Genomic DNA, 24,578 nt, shown 5'->3' on the forward strand with positions numbered 1-24,578 from the left:
ACTGGACAGCATCCATCCGAGGGTAATCAAGGAACTGAAAGGGGTTATAGCTGAACTGCTTCAACTAATAGCCAATCTGTTGATCAAATCAGGAAGGATTCCGGAAGACTATAAAGTGGCAAATGTTACGCCGATCTTCAAGAAAGGTACAAGGGGAGATCCGGGAAACTACAGACCAGTGAGTCTGACTTGGTACCGGAAAAGATGGTAGAGGTGCTGATAAAGGACCGCATCACAGATCACCTTGACGGACACAATCTGGTGAGGACCAGCCAGCACGGCTTCAACAAAGGAAGATCTTGCTTGACAAACCTACTGCAGTTCTTCGAGGGAGTAAACAGGCAGACAGACAAGGATGACCCGATCGACATTGTATATCTAGACTTTCAGAAGGTGTTCGACAAGGTCCCACATGAACGTCTATTTCAAAAAATTGTGAGCCATGGAATAGAGGGTGATATATTCACGTGGATTAAAAACTGGTTGGTGGATAGGAAACAGAGAGTGGGGGTAAATGGACAATACTAGGACTGGAGAAAAATCTGTTTTATGCCACAGGATCTTGCCAGGTACTTATGACCTGGGTTGGCCACTGTTGGAAAAAGAATAATGGGCTTGATGCACCTTTGGTCTGTCCCAGTATGGCAGCTATTATGTTCTTATGTTATATTAACCCATCCTATAAAATCAATTAAATAATTTGATATAGTTGTGAACAGTTAATGCCAATTATGTCAGCAAACACATTAGCCAATAGTAAATTATTTAGTGCCATGAATGAGAAATGCACAGAGACACTTGAGACAAATGTTCACTCAAGGCTCCAAAATTACTGGCATTGGTTACACCAACTTACTGAACTGTAGATCCCTATCCATACTGAAGGCCATCTCTCAAAGCTGGGCACTGAAGCTTACAAGGCAACACCATCAAATAATAGCTCAGGCATGCTTAAAGGAATTAGTATGCAAATGATATGTGCGCTTACTTTATGCTAGTAAATCAAAAGTATGAAAAGGAATGTTATTGGCACATGTGCACAAAAGATTTTGCAGTAACACAACTCTTGTGTGCAAGCCCAGACAAAATTGGAAGTGAAAGCATACATTGGAGCTATGTTTCAGCACCTTAAAAAACTGCACTTAAATGCAAAACAGAAGGTGCTGATGTATACTTTCACTTTTGTTTTTACTCAGATTCCACTTGTTCCTCACTTTCACTGCTTATAACCTGCATGGGCTTCCTTCCACTTGTGAAAGAGGACAAAACCTACAGTTTAAATTTGACAAATTGACAAAAAATCTTTCGAAAACTTTCAATGCTACTCCTGAACTGGTGGTAAGTTTTTGGAATTAAAGGATCAGCTGCAAAGATCAAAAATTTACAACAGGCATAGATGTTATTCAAAAATACCATCCTGGAAGCCGAGACTAGATACATTCCATGTATTAAAAAAGGTGGGAGAACCTAACTCTAACCCCCAAACCCCTCTAAATCTAATTTTAAATACACCCCTCCCCCTATTTCATTTACCATGCTGTCAGCCTGTTACTCACTGTGCAATGCTGTGTGCTGGAAGCTGCCAGTGTGGAAGCTGCAAACAGCTTAGAGGGAAAACTTCTGCTTGAACAAGCCTGGAATTCGGACTGCTTGTGTCTTCGGACTACTTTCTCAGACTCAACGAACCAGCCGGAGACCTCAACCCCCAGCGGACCTCATGCATGTAAATAGGGGAGGAAAGCAGTTGGACCAAAAAAAAAATACCATGGATGAACTCAGCCTGTGCTCAAGCATACTGCGGATGACTCTGGGGCAAGTCTTACTCCCAAAGAACAGTCCATGAGCCTACGAACTGTTAATGCAGGCAATCTAAGTGGGTGCACTGCAAACCAGTCTGCCCCTAGGAAGCAGACACGTGACCTCAGAGTCTGCGCTCTCCCACAGCCAGAGCTGTCCCAAGAGTGAAATCATCTGCAGAAAGTAAAAATTGCAGGCAGACCTTAGGTAATTGGAAGACTGGATATCCAAATGGCAGATGAAATTTATTGACAGATGTAAAGTGATGTACATTGGGAAGAATAACCTGAATCAGTTACCAGATGCTAGGGTCCACCTTGGGGATTAGCACCCAAGAAAAGGATCTGGATGTCACCTTAGACAATAAGATGAAACCTTCTGCCCAATGTGCGGCAGCGGCCAAAAAAGCAAACAGGATGCTAGGAATTATTTTTTAAAAGGATGGTTAACAAGACTAAGAATGTTATAATGCCCCTGTATCGCTCCATGGTGCAACCTCATCTGGAGTATTGCGTTCAATTCTGGTCTCCTTATCTCAAGAAAGATATAGTGGCGCTAGAAAAGGTTCAAAGAAGAGCGACCAAGATGGTAAAGGGGGTGGAACTCCTCTTGTATGGCTCTTCAGCTTGGAAAAAAGAAGGCTAAGGGGAGATATGATTGAAGTCTCCAAAATCCAGAGTAGAGTAGAACGGGTACAAGTGGATCGATTTTTCACTCTGTTACACTCGATGAAGTTACAGGGAAATACTTTTAAAACTAATAGGAGGAAATATTTTTTCACTCAAAGAATAGTTAAGCTCTGGAACACGTTGCCAGAGTTTGTGGTAAAAGCGGATAGCGTAGCTGGTTTTAAGAAAGGTTTGGACAAGTTCCTGGAGGAAAAGTCCATAATCTGTTATTGAGAAAGACATGGGGGAAGAGACTGCTTAGAACATAAGATTTGCCGCTGCTGGGTCAGATCAGTGGTCTATCGTGCCCAGAAGTCCCCTCACTCAGCGGCCCTTAGGTCAAAGACCAGTGCCCTATTTGAGTCTAGCCTTACCTGCATATGTTCTGTTCCAGTAGAAACTTATCCAACCTTGTCTTGAATCCCTGAAGCGTGCTTTCCCATATAACAGCCTCTGGAAGAGCGTTCCAGATTTCTACCACTCTCTGGGTGAAAAAGAACTTCCTTACGTTTGTACGGAATATTTTCCCTTCTAACTTTAGTGATTGCCCTCTCATTCTCTTCACCTTGGAGAGAGTGAACAATCTCTCTTTCTCTACTAAGTCAATTCCCTTCAATATCTTGAATGTTTCGATCATGTCCTCTCTCACTCTTCCCTGTATCGGTAGCATAGACTATTACTACTCCTTGGGTTTTGGCCAGGTACTAGTGATCTGGATTGGCCACCGTGAGAACGGGCTACTGGACTTGATGAACTATCGGTCTGATCCAGTAAGCTATTCTTATGTTCTTAATTTGCAGTTTTTCCAACTTTAGTTTTTTCTGGAAAACCCTAATGTATCCTACAAACAGATAGCACTTGCCATTATTTCTTTGGCGAATCCCAGATCAGAAATCCGTTCCCTAACTTGTACCCTCCCCGGAAACTATAAAGTCACTTAAAATAAATCCATTCATCATGCATCGGTCATAATGACCTTGATGTTGGCCAGTTAAGTTTTCCAAGTCAAGTACCGCTTTTAAACACAATCACTAAGATGCCCCCTTTGCTTAAGGGGTAAAACTCTGTAGCTCCGATAGACATGTGCTGCCTTTCAAGCTCCAGCAGAAAACTCATTTATATTTCAGAAGAAATTGAAGGTCTATTATCTTAAGCAGGTCTTTGATAAAGTAGTTTTGTAAACATCAAACACATAATGCTAAAAAAAGAAAACACAAAAAGGGTTTAAATATGTTTAACAAAGTGTACAAAATTTTAAACTGGCATCCTGTTTGTTTAAGCTATGGGCATACTCTAGATCAGTGTTTTTCAACCTTTTTATACCTATGGACCGGTGGTTGAAGAACACGGGGCTAAGTCATGGGCTAGACCCCGCCCATCTCTACCCAATGTCCACCCCAGACTCCTCCCCCATAATAGTACTAATTGCACCTTGCCGTCCCGTGCCTCATCTGGAAGCCTTCCCTCTGACGTCGCAACGTTAGAGGGAAGGCTTCCGATTCAGGCGCAGGATGCCCGTAAGGAGCCACTGTCCGTGACTTTGTGCACTGAATCAGTTAGGAAGAGGGACCTGGCTCGAAGATAACGCCGCATCGATTGCACTGTGGACCGGTGGTTGAAGAACACTGCTCTAGATTAAAGTGTTATAAATTTACAAAGTATAGATCATGTGTGTCCTTAACTTATTACATTGTGCTGAGCAACAACATTCTCTTAGGGGGAAAACTAGCAGGACTTCCCCTAAATACAATAGTTATTGCTATCCAAAATGGAGTGTGTGCTTGAATATAAAGCGAAGGGCATTAGTACCAGCTTGCTTTCACCTACCATTTCTTGAAATTCAGGGTTATTGACTTGCCCATCACGATTCACATCTGCATTGTTGTTAGCTGCTTGCTGTTGTCCTCCATCTTGCCTAAAAGGAAACCAGCCTGCTTGATGCCTATTTAATATATTTTTTTTAAAAAAAACAAAAAAACAACCCCTAAGAATTTAACCAGTATGAAATAAGCTCTAACATGGGTTTTTTTTGTTTGTTTGTTTTAATCATTTAACATAATATTAAATTGGGCCAATGGATGATTCAGGAGAACTGACATAGGACTATAAGCTTTCCACCTTTAAATCAAACCTGGCTTGGGTGACCAAAGTTTTCTGAATGAAATTAATTTGTCCCCATCACAGTTTTGTATTCATCAACTCTATTTTGGCAAACAGCACCAGAAGTGCTAATGAAAGCTCTTGCAAAACATTTACAACTTTCTAGGAAAATGTTTTTGCAAAAATTATGAAAAAGAAACAGGACTGTAGAATCGATGATCTTGATTAAAAGTTTATTAGAAGTCCTCACTGAAGACAACTGTGAATCCAAGACTTGTTGAGACCGGTATAACTTTTTGTTGTGCAGGAGTTAAGATATGGAACTCCTTGGTGGGTCGGATACAAAACTGCCGTGAAAAGGGCATTTTTAGAAAACTACTTAAGTCGCAGTTATTTGTAGATGCCTTTCTCTAGCCATGATTTCTGAGGTTTGTTTGCATGTTTATCATGTTTTTGTTTTAAAATGATGTATGTAAATTATGTAAACCGTTTAGTTTTAAACAGTATAGAAAATTTTAAAATAAATAATAAAAAAGTGATGTGGATCATTCTACGTATATCACAACACAGTGTATATATTCCTTGTATATCATAATACAGATATGTAGTGTGAACTTGACATGGTCCATGTTTCGGCAATGATAACCTTCTTTGGGGGTCCTAAGGAGATATGCAGCAATGTGAGTGTTCAAGTGGACTATGGACAATAAGAACGAAAAATGATAGTGAACCATTGTAGGGGTCAGAATGAGTGTAAAATGTGACAATGCAAAATCAGAGATTAGAATTAGAAAATAGGATGATCAATATCATACTAGTGATGTTATATGGTTGACCGTGATCAATTAAAACCATGCCAAAATAATGGATGGTGGCCAATGGAATTAACAAATTGATGCCAAGGGGAATACAGTGGAGAAGTGCTGTGGAATTGTGAGCATGCCATAAATGAATGATGGTGAGCACTGAAATAAAACAGTAGATAAGTGCTGGCAGAGAGGGCACTGAAAGACTAATTGAAAGCATACCGATCGGATGGAATTACAGAGAAAGGTATGCTGAAAATAACTGTGAGGTGAAAGAAAAATACAGCAAGGTGGAACCGACAAAGCTGTGTGACTAATAAGAAGTGAAGCGGTGAGGGTAAAATATCAATGTGGCCAATGTTATACCAGGGGAGATTCGGGAAATTACTGACCTAGGTGGCAGGCAAAATAATAAAAAATATTATAAAAAAAATAAAATTGTGAAACATGTAGACAAACATGATTTAATGAGACAAAGTCAGCATGGGATCAGCCACGGGAGGTCTTGCCTTACCAATCTGCTTGACTTCTTTGAAGGTGTGAACAAACATGTGGATAAAGGCGAGCCAGCTGATGTAGTGTATCTAGATTTCCAGAAGGCTTTTCACAAAAGGTCATCATGAGAGGCTCCTGGGAAAATTAGAGAGTCATGGGATAGGTTAAGAACTGGTTATTGGACAGAAAACAGAGGATAGGGTTGAATGGCCATTTTTCTCAGTGGAGGAGGGTAAATAGTGGTGTGCCGCAGGGATCTGTGCTGGGACTGGTGCTATTTAACTTATTTATAAATAATCTAGAAATTGGAACTATGAGCGAGGTGATTAAATTTGCACATGATACTAAACTATTCAAAGTTGTTAAAATGCATGCGGACTGTGAAATACTGCAGGAAGACCTTAGGAAATTGGAAGAATGGGCATCCAGATGGCAGATGAAATTTAATTTGGGCAAATGCAAAGTGAAGCACATTGGGAAGAATAAGTCATATCCTAGTTATCGAATGTTAGAGACCACCTTGGGGGTCAGCGCTCAAGAAAAGGATCTAGGTGTCATTGTAGACAATACGCTGAAGCCTTCCACCCAATATGCGGCAGCAGCCAAGAAAGCAAACAGGATGCTAGGAATTATTACATAAGGGATGGTAAACAAGACTAAGAATGCTATAATGCCTCTGTATCTCTCAAAGGTGCGATTTCACTTGAGTATTTCATACATTTCTGGTCTCCTTATCTCAAAAAAGATATAGTGGCACTAGAAAAAGTTCAAAGAAGAGCGACCAAGATGATAAAGGGGATGGAACTCCTCTCGTATGAGGAAAGCCTAAAGAGGTCAGGGCTCTTCAGCTAGGAAAAGAGACGGAGGAGGACACTGTGTTGTGTTGAAGCCTACATAACCCTGAGTGGTGTAGAACGGGTACAAGTGGATCGATCTTTTACTGCATAAAGATTTACAAAGACTAGGGGACCACTCTATGAAGTTACAGAGTAATGTTTTTAAAACCAATAGGAGGAAATATTTTTTCACCCAGAGAATAGTTAAGCTCTGGAACGTGGTGCCAGAGGATGTGATAAGAGCAGTTAATGTAGCTGGTTTTAAAAAAGGTTTGGACAATTTCCTGGAGGAAAAGTCCATAGTCTGCCTTTGAGACAGACATGGGACTGTAGCATGAAATGCTGCTACTATTTGGGTTTTTGCCAGGTACTTGAAACTTGGGATTGGCCTCCGCGAAGACGGGATACTGGGCAAGATGGACCATTGGTCTGATCCAATAAGGCTATTCTTATGTTCTTGGAAGATAAATGCTGTAAAGAACTCCTAAAAAGAATGTTGTTAAATAAATTATGTGTAAGCAATTCTTATCACATACACTCAGAAATGTGTAATCCAGCCAAAAGCCGAAGCTCCTATAGCCGAACCCACCACCCCATCACTGTGTATGGAATATTTTGAAAAAGTGCTGATAAGTGCTATTCAAATAATACAATAATTTTCAGTGGCAAAAAGGAGAGAAAAATAACTTTCAGAGATAAGTGGGAGTTATTTTTCTCTCCTTCTTTTTGCCACTGAAAATTATTGTATTATTTGAATAGCACTTATCAGCACTGAAAGAAAGAAGCGGCCAAGTGGCTCAGATCTACTGGTGCGCAATTAAAGAGATACGGCTATAGATGTTAGAAGAAAAATAACCAGTAATAAAAAGGTACAGAAGGTAGGAGAGCTTACCTAGAATCTGGAGCACTGACGATACATGAGAAACTGTGAAAGTGCAAGCGGTTCAAAAAGCCACACCGCAGGAAAAGACATGTACAAAAAGGCTGTGGGAGGGACATCATAAAAATGAACACTGAGAGTGAACGAGAACGGAAGAGAATGTGCAAAGAAGACGTGGTGACATTGGTGCAATGAGAAGATGCAGGATGAAAACAAAACAGGGGACAATAGTGAAACATCGAAAGAAAGAGTGAGGAGGAGGATCAAAAATAAACCCAAAAGAAAAGCAACACACAATTATAGCAAAGGAAAGAAAATGTAAAAATGTATCAAAGTAAAATAAAATAAATAAATAAATTATGCCGAGCGTCTGACTGATTGACAGATGAAAACAGAAAGTGTATGGTCGCGATTATTAACTGAAATGTGTGATGTTTCTGTGTGTGATAGAGGAATGGAATTACAAAATGGGACATTACGAGTAAAACCAAAAGGTAACAATAAGATTATAATACAATAGGAACATAAAATGCATTTAGTGCAATGAATTACATTGAGTACAATAAAATAGTGAAATGATAATAGAGCATTATGGGTGATAACTTATGATAATAACAATACGACTAATATGATGGGAATGTAAAATGCATAAAACTTTAATCAAGATCATCAATTCCACAGTCCTTTTTCTTTTGCTTGGTTTTCCCTGCCTCGCTGTGGAATATTTTGGTGTCTCTTTTGGTTTGTAAAAATGATTACTACTAAGCTATCTGCCAACCCAGACTTAGTATATCACTATGTAGAACCTCCCTGGTTCACTTGCTGAGTTGTGCCCTGCTCCACAGGTCAGAAAGAACTGGGAATACTGTGGAGGCAGTATTTACAAGCCCGGGGAGAAAAGAAAGAGTCATGGATCCTTGCTCAAAAGATGCCATTGCAAGTAATTGTAATGACAGACTAGGTATGTTGCAGGAAGGAGCATTTATAAAATAGGGGAATATGTTCAGGTAGTGCAAATGAAGGTCAAGAGGCCATTTCCAACTCCTGATTTAGAAGTCCAAAAGGAGATGAAAAACTGCTAGGTCAAAATTAAGATATTTAGTATACAAGAGAAATTTACAGTTCATACAAAACAGCATCCTAATATTACCCCTATATACTGTATGATGTTACTAGGTGCACTTCTAAAGGTTGGGCCTTTTTGACCTCTGAAAGCCTTCTTATTGCATCTTTTTATAGGTCCCTTTTAGAAAGGTAGCACAATCTACGAAGACTTCATTTTTTTCAGGATCATTATAAATAACAGAATTTTGTACTACGAGGCCAGTTTATTTTGCTTTCCTTTTAGTCCTGCCAAATTAGCACAAATGCACTGGTTATGTCTCTCTGCCAACAGATGCAAACAGAAGAAAACATTTGCCATCTTCAGTTTTCCTATGGAGATTAGTACACTCAGGAAGCCCACAGCTTTTCCATCTGAACTGCTGCAGCATCAAATATTAGAGCTCCGAGTGCAGAGACCTTCTATATCTCCAGTGAAGAAATAACCAAACAAGAGGGAGGAAAGTGTGGCGCAGTGGTTAAGCAAGACCAGTGGCATCTCCATTGAGGTAGACCCTGAAGTTGCGAGTTCAAATCCACGCTGCTCCTTGTGACTCTCTAGGCAAGTCACTCAATCCCCCACTGCCCCTGGTACATTAGATAGATTGTAACAGACAGGGAAATATGCTTAAGTACCTGAATAAATTCATGTAAACCATTCTGAGCTCCCTTGGGAGAATGGTATAAAAAATTGAATGAATGAATGAATGAATAGATAAGTGACAGATTTCTTGGCTGATGCTCTCCTAAGGGGCTGTGTCTGCCCCAAGTGAGTTCTTGGGCTTCTGTTTTCCATCCATTGTTAAGACCACCAATAACCTCAGAAAAATAAAAGGCTACTCAAAACCAACCAAATACAACACAGATGTGACAGCTTCTCCTGCCTGCCAGGTGTCTCACATCCATCAACAGTCACTGTTGGAACAGCCTTTCATTAAGACAGAGATATTTTCCCTCCCTCACTCAGGTATGGTGACAGTTTAAAAAGATATCAGTGGCAGCCTTTGGATGTGGATCAGTGGCGACGCAAAAAAAAAAAAAAAAAAGTATCAGCCCAAGAGCCTTTGGTTTAGTCTACCTCAATGGAGATGCCACTGGTCTTGCAACCTAGTTTCAAGTAGGTGCCTCAGTTAGGTTCACAGATCAGGGAATATCACATCCTCAACCTGAAGGCTGGGGTTGGGTAGAAGGCTGGAGAATCTTAATACTTATTTATATAGTGCAACTGGAGCTATGCAGCATTGTATAGTGGTAGTTAAGTATTCAGGTAAAATGCATCCCTCCAACAAACAGTTTACAATGTCGCAACATCAAAGGGAATGCTTCAGGAAGAGGCGCATGGAGCCACCGCCCATGGCTTTGTGCACACTGCGGCAGTGAGGAGGAGGGAGTTGGCTAGAAGATAACACCTGGGGTGGCAATGAAAATGCTGCAAAGTATTGCGATGAAGAGTCATCAGTTCTTTTCTTTTCCTTTTCTTTCTTAGCTGTGTTTAGCACACTCAAGGGGGAGGGTGGAGTTGGGAAGTAATTTTATAAGATATGTTATATAACATGTGTATATTCTATTTTAGTAGAAAATGTGATGAAGGGTGGGTGGATGGGTGGGGGTTATTACACTATTAGATTTTATGTTAGATATTATAGTGCTATATTGGAATTACTTGTATGATGTATTTTTGTGCACTTGTTGTTTTGATTTGAAAATGAATAAAGATTTTTTTTTAAAAAGAAACTAGCAGTTTTCGTAACTTTCTAGCTTTAGTAACTTTCTAGCTTTAACTATGTTTTGAAACTGCAAATTCTTCAGCGGTTTGCTCTATTGTCCAGCTTGAAAGTACCAGAGTTGGTATTTGACTTTTCCAGTTAGAGAACTTAGCAACTATATCCTTCGTGTTTTTAATTATTTCATTAGAACATGTACTAATGTGAAATTCTGTACCGACTCTGGTTGTAGATCCTGTTTCAAGTTCCAGTGTGTGAGCAAATTTTGTCTTCAAAGTTTTTTTATTCGCTCAAGTTACCACAATCTCTTCTGCTTAGTTTTCCAGTGTTTGTGTGTGTGTGTGTGTGTGTGTGAAAAAATTAGGACACCCCATGAAATATTCATTTCTTTCTTAAGAAATGTTAACATAGCGATGTCAAATCTTTTTTTTAGTTTATCTCTGGAAAAGAAAGTGATATAACTGCAGGTAAACAACAAAATGTTTCCTTAATTTACTCATGAAACAAAAGATATCCACAAAAATGTGTATTCTAACTGAGTAATAAATTAGGACACCCCACATATCCTCCCACTTAAAGTGGCTCAAATCACACACAGGTGTATCACATCAGGTGCACATGAGTAGAACATCGTTACTTAGCATTTTGAAGGCGATTTGCCCTACTTAAACCTAGTTTGGTGTGCTCATGACTGCTGCGGTGACAGTGAACACCATGATGAGATTGAAAGAGCTATCTGAGGCCTTCAGAAAGAAGATTGTAGCAGCTTCTAAGTCTGGTAAAGGATTTAAAAAGATCTCGAAAGAATTTGACATTATCCATTCCACGATCTGGAAAATAGTGTACAAGTTGAGGACTTTCCAAACAACTGCCAACATGCCTAGGTCTGGCTGTCCAAGCAAGTTGACCCCAGAGCAGACCGCAAGATGCTAAAAGAAGTCTCCAAAAACCCTAAAATGTCATCACGGGACCTATAGTAGGCTCTTGCTACTATTGATGTGAAAGTGCATGCCTCTAACAATCGGAAAGAGAACGTACAAATTTAATTTGCATAGGAGGTGCACAATTGAAAGTTTTCCTCTCCCTTCCTAGGGCCTTGTAGGGAGAGGAGCAAGGAAAGGATCCAATGTTTTATCCTATCTTGCCCATCTGTTGGAAGCTCTCTTTGGTTCAGAGAAATTAGCTTTGGCAATGGTATATATTAGCAAGCTCCCCAGCTGCACCCACCTTTAAGGACAAGGGTTTTTCTTCTGTCTCCATTTGTTGGCAGAATACCAAACTAAACTAATCAAGACATGTGGTTGGACAGGACTTATATTAATAGTTCCATTTAAACTTTTCCTCCCATTCTGCATCTACAGAAAAAACCTTGATGAATTAGGTCTTACCTGCACATCTGTGCTACTTTGGAAAGAAGAAAAACAAACTACTTATACTTACAAATAAACTAACAGCATAGCACCCATCACCATGATGAAGCGACTGAAGGATGAATAGAAGTACACAATGCTAAGGAGAATAGCGGCCCTGGAGAATGTATACATCCAGTCTAACCAGTCTCGGTTAAAGTCCTCCTCATTCAGCAAAGGGCCACCCTGTGCATTCATCTGCACATTTTGGTTCACAGGTCTGTTCTCTGGGACTGCTACATTTTGAGCTGCTGCAGGTTCATTCTGAGCAATACGATCTACATTTACTGGTATTGCAGGCTGATGGGATTCGTTGCTGGATGCTGCTTGTGCTGAGACTACTGCTTGGCTGAAACAAATTAAAGACATGTAACTTTTATTCCAGATGTTTAAAAACCAACAACTCATCACCACTAGATGGAGCTCTTTAGCTGGCTAACACAAAAAACTGAATCCCTTAGACGTGGTCAAACAAATTACAGCTGGCCAAAGAAAGCACTCACAGGCATCATATACAACTGGCCAGTCACTATAACTTAAATCCCTAAAAGGCTTGCATATCAAAATTAACTTGTTATATTCACTTAGAAAACTTATTCACTTAGAAAACTTACTTCAAAAATTATAGGGCCATCAGAAGCAGCACTCATACATTGAGAATAACATTTAGCTGCTAGCCTCATCGGCTCAGTAATAAGTTGCAATGTTGACAATCAATTTAATCATAACTTCCTACTTTAACATTCATCCAATTCACTTTAAGCAATTTTCAAATGTCATAGTGAAACTAATACAGTCAAACCTCGGTTTGCGAGTGTTTTGCAAGACAAGCAAAACATTCTTGCAAAACGTGTCTTGCAAACCGAGTGTTGACTCGATTTGCGAGCACCCCCCCCGATAACCGGCATCGCTCCCCCCGCTCGCAAAGGGCCCCCTCCTGCTCGAATCGGCACACCCCCCGCGAGAACAGGAAACTCCCGTCCGACCAACTTTAACTCACCCCCCCTTTGGCACCGGCACGCAGCCCACAAGTGCCGGTGCCGCTTGAAGATCTTCTTCCCAGTCTCTGCCGGCTTTGAGCATGCATCTGCGCATGCTCAAGCCCTTCTAATTCTATTTGATAAAAGCAATTAATATAGCTCAAGTTTATTAAGGTAGATTCGGGGAAGTGTGTACTTTGTCTCCAAAATAAAGGTTTGAACATGTGTCTGATCCAAATATTCAGGATATAGAAAGATACAAAGTAGCAGTTCACATCCAAATAAACCCCCCAAAATCCTCCTCTTTTAAAATTTAAGTAGAAAAAGGGCAATATGAATATAGACACATTAAGGCAGTGGTCTCAAGCTCAAACCCTTTGCAGGGTCACATTTTGGATTTGTAGGTCCTTGGAGGGCCGCAGAAAAAAATAGTTAATGTCTTATTAAAGAAATGACAATTTTGCATGAGGTAAAACTCCTTATAGTTTATAAATCTTTCCTTTTGGCTAAGTCTTAATAATAATATTGTAATTTATAGCTAAAGAGACATATGATCAAGACTCTGTTTTATTTTACTTTTGTGATTATGATAAACAAACCGAGGGCCTCAAAATAGTACCTGGCGGGCCGCATGTGGCCCCCGGGCTGCGAGTTTGAGACCACTGCATTAAGGGGTCCTTTTACTAAGGCGCACTAGTGCGTCTCAATGCGCGCTATATGCTAACTCTTGCCAACGCATCCATTATATCCTATGGATGCATTAACATGCGTTAGCATTTAGTGCATACTAAGACGCATTAGCGTGCCTAAATAAAAGGACCCCTAAATCTCTTATAAGCATTTAGAACGCGTTAGCATTTATCGTGCGCTAAGACGCACTAGCGCACCTTAGTAAAAAGACCACTAAATATCTTATAATCTTTCCCATAGGATAACCATAAAATTAGCATAATGGTGTCCCTTTTCAGCAATGCTCACCAGATGCATAATAAATTATTGAATATTAGAGATATATCTCAGCACTGTATATAAATTGAGAATCAGTTGTAAAAAAGCTAGAGTTTAATTTACTTACTATTGCATATAATACTGACGGGCGTACATTTGTTGCCACCACATCATCTGCATTGGACTGAATACAGGGTACACAGGAAGTCCATCAGGCACCATTTGTCCAGGAAACTGGCTGCCTACATGCCTACAAACCAAAACAGACCAGTCATCTACCAAACATATTACATAGATTCAGATTGTTTTTCATGTCTGCACAAAAAAATTTTCACCCACAATTCTTCACAGTGATTCTAATTGTGTGAGATATAATAACAAGAATCCTTCACTCTACAACTAAACTATCAGTCCTATTCTTCTGAGTTATTCACTTAGGCCGTTTGGAGAATCGTACTTCTTGCAAACGTAGTTGCCAGAAATGTAGGCCAGGGTTTTCAAGGCCTACATTTCCAGCATCTCCCTTTGACATAAATCATGCCTATGGAGGCACCTACCCGTGCCTAATGTCACTTACACCTACAGTGGCTTTAGGGGCCTCCAGAAGTGCAATTTTGCCGCCATTATTTTTTAGGTGCCAGTAGGCACCTGGAAATATCTTTTTTTAAAACCTTTTAAACAGTGTTTTCCTCTTAACTTTGGCACTTGTAGGGTGCCTACTGGCGCCTAGGTTATGGCACCGTTTATAGAATATGGATCTTAGAAATTTGGGGAAAAATTTTTTTTAGTGTTTCTGGGCCTTCTCATTGTTTTATCATTCATTCATTATTCATCTTTGTTTTAGCTATTTCAGTTTTATCAACTTATGTGGTTCAGACCTTTTTTAAAAAAATTTTTTTTTAAATGGAGTTAGGAAGTTTTTCTTCTTTTTTCTGTATTTATTCATTAATTTGAGATTTGAAATATTTAGTTTTACATTATGATTCAAAGTATTCAATTTTTATATATGTTCTTTCTAGATATTACAGCCTGGATTCTGTAATCAGGCCTAGATCCGCCTAAAATAAACCCAATTCTGTAACCGACGTCCATGTTATAGATGCCGGTTACAGAACCAGGTTAGTGTAGACGCAGCCGTTATACTTATCGTGGCAAGAGATCTCCCTGCCGCGGTAAGTATAGTGGCCACCAGTCCCCCCCCTACGAACAATCGCGGCAGGAGGATGCACAATCCCTCCTGTCGGTAGCCCCCCACGATGATCACAGAGGCAGGAGGGAGCCCAAGTCCTCCTGCCCGAAGACGACCCCACCCCGAATGATCGTGGTAGGAGGGTGCTCAACCCCTCCTACCGGTAGCCCCCCCCCCCCCCGACAATCACAGAGGTAGGAGGGAGCTCAACCCCTCCTGTCCAAAGAACCCTCCTGCCAGCGAACATTGGTGGGTGGGGTCTTCGGGTAGGAGGGTTTGGGCTCCCTCCTGCCTCTGCAATCTTTGGGGGGGTCATCTTCGGGCAGGAGGGGTTAGGCTCCCTCCTGTCTCCGCGATCATCGGGGAGGTAGGGGGTCGTCTTCAGGCAGGAAAGGTTGGGCTCCCTCCTGCCTCCACGATCATCGGGGGTGGCGGGGTGGCAGGAGGGGTTGAGCAACCTCCTGTCGCAATCGTTTGGGGGGGAGGGGCGACTTATGGCCGTGGCGTAAGGGAGATCTCTTGTCTTGATAAGGATAGCGGCCGTGTCTACTTACAATGTAGGCCAGCATTTTGCAGCTATTCAGAAAGTTGGTGCATATATTTAAGGAGGAATAGCCCCTGATGAAACCAAGAGTGAAACGGTTGGGCAGCTGTCAGACATAAAGATAAGTCCCTTCCCTTTACAGCACTATAAGCACTTTATAATTTCATAGAACCTGTTAAAAATAATTTAAAAATTAATTTGCGCACATCACTTTATCAAAACCGATGAACACACTACCCCAGTAAAGGCACGAAAATCAACAAGTAGTGCCTTGGGTCTTTGAGGTCTGGTAATCTGCCTTGTGCGCCACTGGCCCTGAGATAGTGAGGATGCAGCCATCCAGCGAGGGAGGGGCAGGAGTGCAGAAAGCTCGCTCCTACCGATACACCACTGGACCGCCGGAATTTAAAGACAAAGAATAGTACACACTCTTGCTAATGTAGCTACAGTAGGACTGCCTAGGGGCTGGGACTGCCTACCACTTAGACCACCAGAGGGGGTCCCTGTTCTGGCCTACCATAGACCACCAGAGGGGGTACAGGGCAGGGCGAGGGGCTGGCTGCACAGCCTGGTAGGGCAGGGAGGGAAGGGGGCTGGGTGCAGAGTCTGGCATATATTAGTACACAATTTGATTCAGAATTTTTTTCTTGTTTTTCTCCTTTAAATCTAGGGTGTGTCTTATAGTGCGAAAAGTACGGTAATTTTAAGTGCAATGAAATGAAAATAAGAGGCTCTCTTCAGTTTTCTATTGATGGAATTGGTGTCAGAAAAGATTGGGAAAAAAATTTAAAGACACTGAGGGAGGTAATTCTATCAGTCATAAAAACCAGGAAAAGAACTCCACAGTCCAAACAAAAGCAAACAAGCCACAGTGGAGAAATTCAGTAACATTGGTGTGCAACTTTATTCTGCAATCATGGAAATCGCGACAGCTCGACACACAAGTGTTTCAGCCAATATGGTCTGCCTCAGGAGCCTTATTACTAATATCCTATCTTTTGCATGGTGTAGCTAAAAGGAAATAGGAAGCCTCAGAGTTCTTGTGAAGATTCCGTATAGTCCTCTCTACACCCGCAAATGAAAATGCTGTGTAGTCCTCGCTAGACTTGCAAATTAACAAAAGAGGCATTTCTATAACAGGATCCTCTATTTTGTTTTACATAATACCAACATAAGTAAAATACTATTTAGGAGCAAACACTTAAGTCAGTGCATATTTGTGTGCATGACTTGGCACCTAAAACATTAGCATCAACTTTAGAACTAGCCCCTGCTTGTTTTACTGCAGTTAAACTCAAAAATTCTGATTAGATCATTCTCAGAATTTTAAGCAAAATACCTTGGATAGGGAACATTTCCTTCAACACCAGCTGAATTTTGCTTCTTGTATAAATTTTTGTTGTTGTCCTTTGTATTTTGTTTTTATTTTCTCTCTTCAAACCCCACAAATAAAATATCTCTCCCAGACCTATAAAAAGCAAGCTAATAGCAGTGCTGGGATGACAGCTAAAGAGAATTCACTTACCCCTGCATTAAGTTTGGGATGGAGTGGCTCTGCACAGGATTGCTTTGTGTTTGGATAAGGTTACGTTGTCTCAGCCCATCCGAACTAGAACCACTAGATGCTGTCAAAACTTCTTGGCTCACAAATGTATTTGATCGTGGATGCTCTGAATTCTTAAAAATTTAAAATGCATTTTATTAAGCCACTAATTATTAAATGATTTAACAAATAGGCAAATGAAATAAGACCTATTGACAGGCATAAATGTTAAGGTAGGGGTGCTCATTCCAGTCCTTTAGGACCCACCAGCAGGTCATGCTTTACGAGTAAGCAAAATACATAATCCATCCCAATTCTAAGATTTAATATATATTCAAATATCTTGCATATTCATAGTGGATATCATGAAAACCAGACCTGGTGAAGGTAAAATAATAAGTTTGGGCTGAAAAACATTGCTTTAAAACTACAGAAGCTGTTATGATCTACAGTTCTAGATCTCCAAAAAATGGTCTTTTATAAACAAACTAGTTTTTAAGCCCATTACAATAACGGGTGCTAGAATAGATGTGTCTGTCTGTCTTTCTTCCTTTCTTTCTCTCTCCTTGGCCGCTTTCTGTCTTTTTCCTTGGCCGCTGTCTGTCTGCCTTTCTTTTTCTGTCTCTATCCTTGGCCGCTTTCTTTCTGTCTCTCTCTCTCTCCTTGTCTGTTGTCTGTCTGTCTTTCTTTCTGTCTCTCTCTCTCTCCTTGGCCACTGTCTGTCTGTCTTTCTTTCTCTCTCTCCTTGGCCACTTTCTGTCTGTCTTTCTCTCTCTCTCCTTGGCCGCTTTCTGTCTGTCTTTCTCTCTCTCTGTCACTGCCTGTCTTTTCCATCTCGGAATCAATTTGTGTGTCATTCTGTGCATATTCAGTCAGCACCTCTCGCTTTACACTGCCCAAATTGTGGTCTTCTTCCTGGTCCTTGTCTTCACCACTCTCATTCTGCTGGGCTGCAGATTCGCTATTCACTGGGGCAGAAACATCTGCACAAGGCTCCTTCCTCTCTGTCTCATTCTCAGCTTCCTCACCTGTCAGCTTCTCATCGTTCTTCTGAGCTTTGTCCTTCTCAGTCATGCTGTTTTTGCTTGTTTTCTGAAGTGGCCCCATCTTTGATCCCGGGACATGGGATTTCAGGCGTGAGTAAACCTCAGCAAGCTTCTCCATCCCATCCTTGTTGGCTTTGTAGCGACGAATAGGGTTATCGACCTTCAGTGCAAACTTGATCTCACTGTGGAGTTTCTGCAGCTTCTCTTCCACAGATGGCTCTTTCTTTGTTTTTTCTTTCCTTGCTTTATCCACCTTTGGAGGTCTGCTTCTGGTCTTTTCCCCCCTCAGCATGGGCTCTGTTTTCCTTCTGATTTGGTTCCTTCTGACTGCTGCTTCTTCACGTCATCACCACTTTTGCTGTCACTATCACTGTCCTGCCCTTTTTCCATCTTTTCTCCGGACGTGCCGCACACACCACAAACCACCACAGGCTCCACCGCCGTACGCGTCGCAAACCTCTACTGCGCATGTCTGCCACGGAGCTACGGATTAGGGACACAGGGATCATGAAGTTTGAACTGCGCATGTGCGGTAAGAGTTTTATTATAGCGGATAGTAACACTAATACTGACTTTCAATGTTTACATACAGTATCAGGGTACTTGGTATTACACAGCAAACTCATCTGGTTGCCCCATATACCTACACTAAATTTGAACATGCAACGGGTTATTTTTGAAAGCTCATTTTAAAGAGGTAAATTTTATCCATGTAAATTGGTGCAAATAAAGTGCATCACTGCTCTACAACATGCACACTTTCACCTGCATAGTCAGGAGGAATTCCTAAGGTATGTTTAGGTCAGAGGAGAAAACTTACAGGTGTGGAGTGAATTTTTAAAAATCTGCAAGCATTACTTTCCTGCACGAACATAAAGAACATAAGTATCTACTTTTAACCCATGGCAATCTAAGCAAAAATTGTGTATGTAGATTTTGCTTTAATTACTGGTACAATCTCTGGCATTTGCACCAATGCAGGCAGTTTGATTATGGCTATGCCTCCAAAGAAGTGACCTGCTGGGTGCAACAGCGAAAGATTAGGTTCTTACCTTTGCTAATCTTCTTTCTTGTAAATCCACACACTATTCCTGGACAAGTGGGTTTTGCATCCCATCTTGTGAGATCTCTTGTGAGCTTCATTTATGTATTTTTGATCCTCCCCTCTTACCTCAGGACTGCCCTCTGACTTCCAGTTCATACAAAAGCAGACAGCCACACCTGTTTAGGACACAGAAAAGGGAGGGGTATGTGGATACTCAAAAAGAAACAAGTCTAATCTACTCATATTATGAAACTGTATAACAATCAAACAATCAAAACAGGTTTGTAAACATCAAAAAACTTAAAATTGAAATGAGGAGACGCAGCCTGCACCAACATTGTGGGGTGCCTTAGCTAGAGACCCATAGGGCAAAGTGCAAAACATGGTCAGATATCAATCTTGGAAAGGCTGGTCAAAGAATCAGAAGTCCAACTGACCAGTACTTATGGAAGCAGACAATCAGCAAATCAGAAACTCCCAAAGCGGGTTCCAGGAATAGAGTGTGGATTTACAAGAAAGAAGATTAGCAAAGGTAAGAAACTAATCTTTCATTCTTGTACAATCCCACTATATTCCTAGACAAGTGGGATTAACAGAGCAGTTCCTCAAAATCAGAGTGGGACTGGAGATCTTTAAAAGCAGAATCCTGCTTGGCCACATCTATCCTGTAAAACTTTGTAAAAGTATGCAAGGAGAATCAAGTGGCTGCCCTGAAAATCTCTTCAGGGGAAAATGCCGAAGATTCTGCCCATGAGGAGGCAACACCCCGAGTGAAGTGAGCCTTTACCAAAAGAGGAGGCTGATTTCCGGCTCCAATATAACCAGAAGAAATAGCCATGCGGATCCATCTGGAAATGGGAGGCTTTCGAAGCTGGCCTGCCTCTGCGGGCAGGACCAACCAGCACGAACAGATGATCTAAAAGATGAAACTCATTCATGACCTTTTAAGTACCAAAGCAGAAGCCTGTGCACATTCAGCAATTTCAATATCCTATCATTTACTGGAACCTGAGAGCACAAAGGCTGGTAACCGCACCTACTGGTTGATGTGGAAATGAGAAACCACCTTCAGGAGAAAGGAGGATCACACTGGAATCCATAATCTGAAGAAAAGGATCTTTGCAGGACAAGGCCTGAAACTCAGGAATTATGTGGGCCAACATAATGGCCACCAGGAAGACCATCTTGATGTTGAGATCTATCAAAGAAGCCCAGTCCAATGGCTCATAGGGCAGACTAGGAAGTGACCTCAGATTCAAGTTGAGATTCCAAGTCAGACACGGTTGACGCAACGACGGGCAAAGCCGCAACACGCCCTTCAGCAACCGGACCACATCCAGATGAGTAGCTAGAGAGCCCCTCAGGGACTTGGGACCAAGGCAAGAAAGTCCGGCAATCTGAACTCTCAGAGATCCTTCTCTAGGCCTGCCTGAAGAAAGGCAAGAATAGTTGGGACCAACGTTGAGCTCAGATCTGCATATTTCCAAGCGCATAAAGACTGGAAACACCTCCAAGCCTTCGCATACGCTGCCACCGTTGATTTCTTCTTGCTGCACAAGATGATAGCAATCACTCCTGTCAAATAGCTGCTGCACACTAAATCTGTGAGCTCAAGCGCCAGACTGTAAAACCAAAGCAGTCCATATCCTGCAGGGCTATGGAACCCTGCAGGAGCAGGCATGAGTGGCAGGGATGTTTGAGCCCCTGATGTAGCTCCAAATGAGCTAGGTCGGCATACCAAAGACACCTCGGCCAATCAGATGCCACAAGAATCACCTGACCCCAGTGCATCTTTAGAATCTGGCTATGAGAATCCTTCACAGAAGCCTGCCTATCATAGGAAAGACAGAGAGGTCCTTCTGCGGCCATGGCTGTACCATAGCGTCCAATCCTTCGCTTCCTGGCTCGTGGCGGTGGCTGAATAACCAAGCTGCCTTCTTGTTGGATGCAGACACCATCAGGTCAAATATTGGACAAATATGGGACAGAGACCATTCCTCTGGATCCAGAATCTGATGGCTGAGAAAATTTGCCTGTTCATTGTCCACTCCAGCTACATGCGCAGCAGAAAGCGCCAGAAGATGCTGCTCCACCCAGTAAAAGAGCATTTTAGCCTCCTGCTGCTCCTAGTGCCCCCTTGTCGATTGACCTAGGCCACCACTGTGGCATTGTCCAAGAAGACTTGAACGGCCTGGTTCTGGAGCAAGTACTCAAAAGTGTAGGAGAACCAGCTGGATTGTCCAAAGCTCCAGGCAATCAACCATTTTCTCTAAGAAGGGGACCAACATCCCTGTACCGGACTGTCCGAGCAAAGCAAACCCCAACTGTAAAGACTGGCGTCCGTTATCAGGAACACTCAATTGGAAACCTGGAGGGGAAACCCCTTGGACAAAAAGAGAAAGGATTCAACCACCAGACTAGAGTGTGCTGAGCCTCCATCATCCACAGGAGCCACATTTGCAGTGGGTCCCCTCTGCAGACTCCAATGGAAGATAAGCACATCTTGTAGTGAGCACAAGCGAGTCCTCGCCCAGGGAACTACATCTATAATTGCAACCACTGATCCCAGGAACTGCAGGTATTGCCAGGCTGTTGAGGCTCGAGTGTTAAAAAGGCACATTATCAGCTGATAAAGCTTCTCCTGGCGCGACTCAGGAAGAAACACTTTGTTCATCCCATGGCAAAGCAGACCCCCAGGTATTCCAGGTCCTGCGTTGGAATGAGCTGACTCTTCCGAAAGTTGAACACCCAACCTAGGCTCTGAAGCATCTGGATGACCTGGCGCCCCTCGGATTCTGACTGGGCTCTGATGAGCCATTTGTCCAGATATGGATGGACTTGGATTCCGAGGTTTTGCAGGTGGGCTGTCACCACCACCATCACCTTGGTAAAGGTCCACGGATTTGTCACCAACCTGAAGTGCAAGGCTGCAAAATGGAAATGTTGTTGCAATATGTGGAACCTCAGGTATTTCCTTTGCTCTGAAAAAATGAGAATATAAAGGCAGGCCTTTGTCAAATCCAGAGAGGTCAGAAATTCCCCTGATGCTACCAAGGCAATCACAGACTGCACTGTTTACATCATAAAATGAGGAACTCTGAGAGCTGCATTGACCGCTTTGAGATCCAGGATTGGCCTCCAGTCCTTGGAGCCTCTCTTTGGCATGATAAAAACATAAAAATAGCCTTACTGGGTCAGACAAATGGCCCATCTAGCCCAGTAGTCTGTCTTCAGGGTGGCCAATCCAGGTCACTAGTATCTGGCAAAAACCCAAAATAGCAGCAACATTCCATGCTAACAACCCCAGTAGTCCTTCAGGGTAACCAATCCAGGTCACTAGTATCTGGCAAAAACCCAAAATAGCAGCAATATTCCATGCTAATGACCCCAGTAGTCCGTTTTCAGGGTAGCCAAACCAGGTAACTAGTACTTGGCAAAAACCCAAATAGTAACAACATTCCATGTTATCAAATATCTGCCAGAGCCTGAGTCGAACTCTGGGACAGGCTCTATGGCTGCTATGTCCAGTAATCTCTGGACAGTGGCATTTACCTTGGCCGCTTTGTCTGGTCTTCCTACCGCAGAGTCTAGGAAAAATTCTGGAAGAGATCGATAAACTTCGAGTTTGTAACCATCCCACAAAATGTCCAGCACCCAGCGATCTGAGGTGATGGTCCTCCACTCTTTCAGGAATGCCAAGAGCCTCTCTCCAATCTACAGAGGTCCAGCCAAGGACCTGATGTCATAACTGCTTCTTCGGGGTGGAAGCAGAGCATAGAAACATGATGGCAGATAAAGGCCAAATGGCCCATCTAGTCTAAACTCCTGAAAATTGCAGATGCCAAGCTCCACCAAACCATGATTTATTTGACTGACTGATAAGATCTCTGATACGAGGAACTTCCAGAGTACTGATATTGTCTGGAGAAAAGAAAAGTAGAATGTCTGCTATCTGCCAAGGACTTAGGTTTACGGTTCTGCAAGCTAGCCATAAGATTCTCCAGACCCCCACTGCCTTATCTATAACAAGCAGCGCATGGAGATAAGAGTACGACAGCTTGCTCACCACTCTGAACAGATCATACAATGCATCATCCACACAGTCCACTCCAGAAACCTCCACTCCAGAAACCAAAAAGAAAAGATCTTGAAAAACTATGGTGTCAGGTAGATAATGACACAGTGGCTGTTACCCACGGGTAACCCGCTGAAACGGGAAGAGAAAAAATACTGGTCGTTGCGGGGACAGGGACAAGGCCATTCACCACCCCGTGGAGTGGTGAATGGTCTTGTCTCCACAGTGAGGTAAGGGAATGCGCACAGTCACGGATCATGCGGTCCAGCAGCCCCCTCCCGCCTGATCACTGAGTCCCGCCACCTCCCTCCCTTCCCACCTTATTTGGTGAATTTAATTTTTCTTCTCCCAGCGGCACGCTTTCAACAAGCCATGCACGCGGCTGCTTGAGTTGAATCTTCTCCTCTGATGCAACCAGAAACAGGAAGTTGCGTCAGAGGAGAAGATTCAACTCAAGCAGCCGCGTGCACTTGTTGAAAGTGTGCTGCTGGGAGAAGAAAGATTAAATTTGCCACATAAGGTGAGGGGAAGGGAGGGAGCTCCAAGGCAAAGAAATAAAACCCAAAACTGCCAGATCGTAGTAAAAATCGCCTTTAAAAAGGTAATGGCATTCCTATTGTCCAGAGTGGGTTAAACCGCTGTAGCGCCTTGAATTTGCAATCTGATTTCAAAAGAGAGAGGGAGGGGGGCTGCTGGATCGTGCAATCCGTGACCGCGTGTGTTCCCTCACAGTAGGAAGGAGGGAGTGAAAGTGAAAGATATGCTGGGCCAAGGGGATGAAGCAAGAGGGAGACAAATATGAAGCTAGATGGGGTTGGAGAGGAGAGAGACGCATTGGTGTGGAAGAGGAAGAGAGGGGAAATCTGGACACAGGAAGGTAACAGAAACAGATGGGAAATTATGTGCATGTGGGCATAGGGGCAGAGACATAAAGGGGAGATACATAGGAATGGTATGTGGACACAGGGAGGGCATGTTCATTTTATTAAATATTTACCCCATTTTATATGATGAAAAATATATTTTATAATGACGAAAAATGTATTTTTATTGTACACTGCTCAGAAGCCAGATTGAGCGGTAAAAATTTTATAAAATAAACTTGAAACTTAAACTTGATATTCAAAATGGGAAAAATAGGAACACAGAAGGGAGATGGTTTGTGGGGACAGGGCGAGGATCGAGCTAGTGGGGATGGGGACAAATTTTTTTTCCATGTTATTCTCTAGTGTCAGGATCATTGCAGAGTCTGGAGTGACAGGCTCTAGTGACAAAATTACGGCTGCTTTCAAACTAGAGGCCACTGAATCAAACAGCCGTTTCAGCACAAAATGAATCCTAAGGTCTTATGCATCTTTCAGCACCACGCCTCTTTCACTAGGAAGAAGGGGA

General features: G+C 42.2%; 1 protein-coding gene across 4 annotated transcripts in view; it reads right to left on the minus strand.

Moving 5' to 3' along the window:
- Positions 1 to 24,578, minus strand: part of HERPUD2 (HERPUD family member 2) — a 71,511-nt gene that overhangs the window by 29,858 nt on the left and 17,075 nt on the right. For 3 of the 4 annotated variants that reach the window (XM_033930192.1, XM_033930191.1, XM_033930193.1), the window contains exons 5-8: positions 17,003 to 17,154; positions 13,872 to 13,994; positions 11,848 to 12,165; positions 4,293 to 4,407 (exon numbers count right to left, since the gene is read on the minus strand). In XM_033930192.1, the coding sequence (XP_033786083.1) occupies positions 4,293 to 4,407; positions 11,848 to 12,165; positions 13,872 to 13,994; positions 17,003 to 17,154 (708 nt within the window). The remainder of the gene's footprint in view (positions 1 to 4,292; positions 4,408 to 11,847; positions 12,166 to 13,871; positions 13,995 to 17,002; positions 17,155 to 24,578) is intronic. The other variant, XM_033930194.1, reaches the window with a different exon arrangement.

The sequence above is a fragment of the Geotrypetes seraphini genome, chromosome 2, assembly GCF_902459505.1.
Source record: "Geotrypetes seraphini chromosome 2, aGeoSer1.1, whole genome shotgun sequence".
NCBI classification, from domain to species: domain Eukaryota; kingdom Metazoa; phylum Chordata; class Amphibia; order Gymnophiona; family Dermophiidae; genus Geotrypetes; species Geotrypetes seraphini.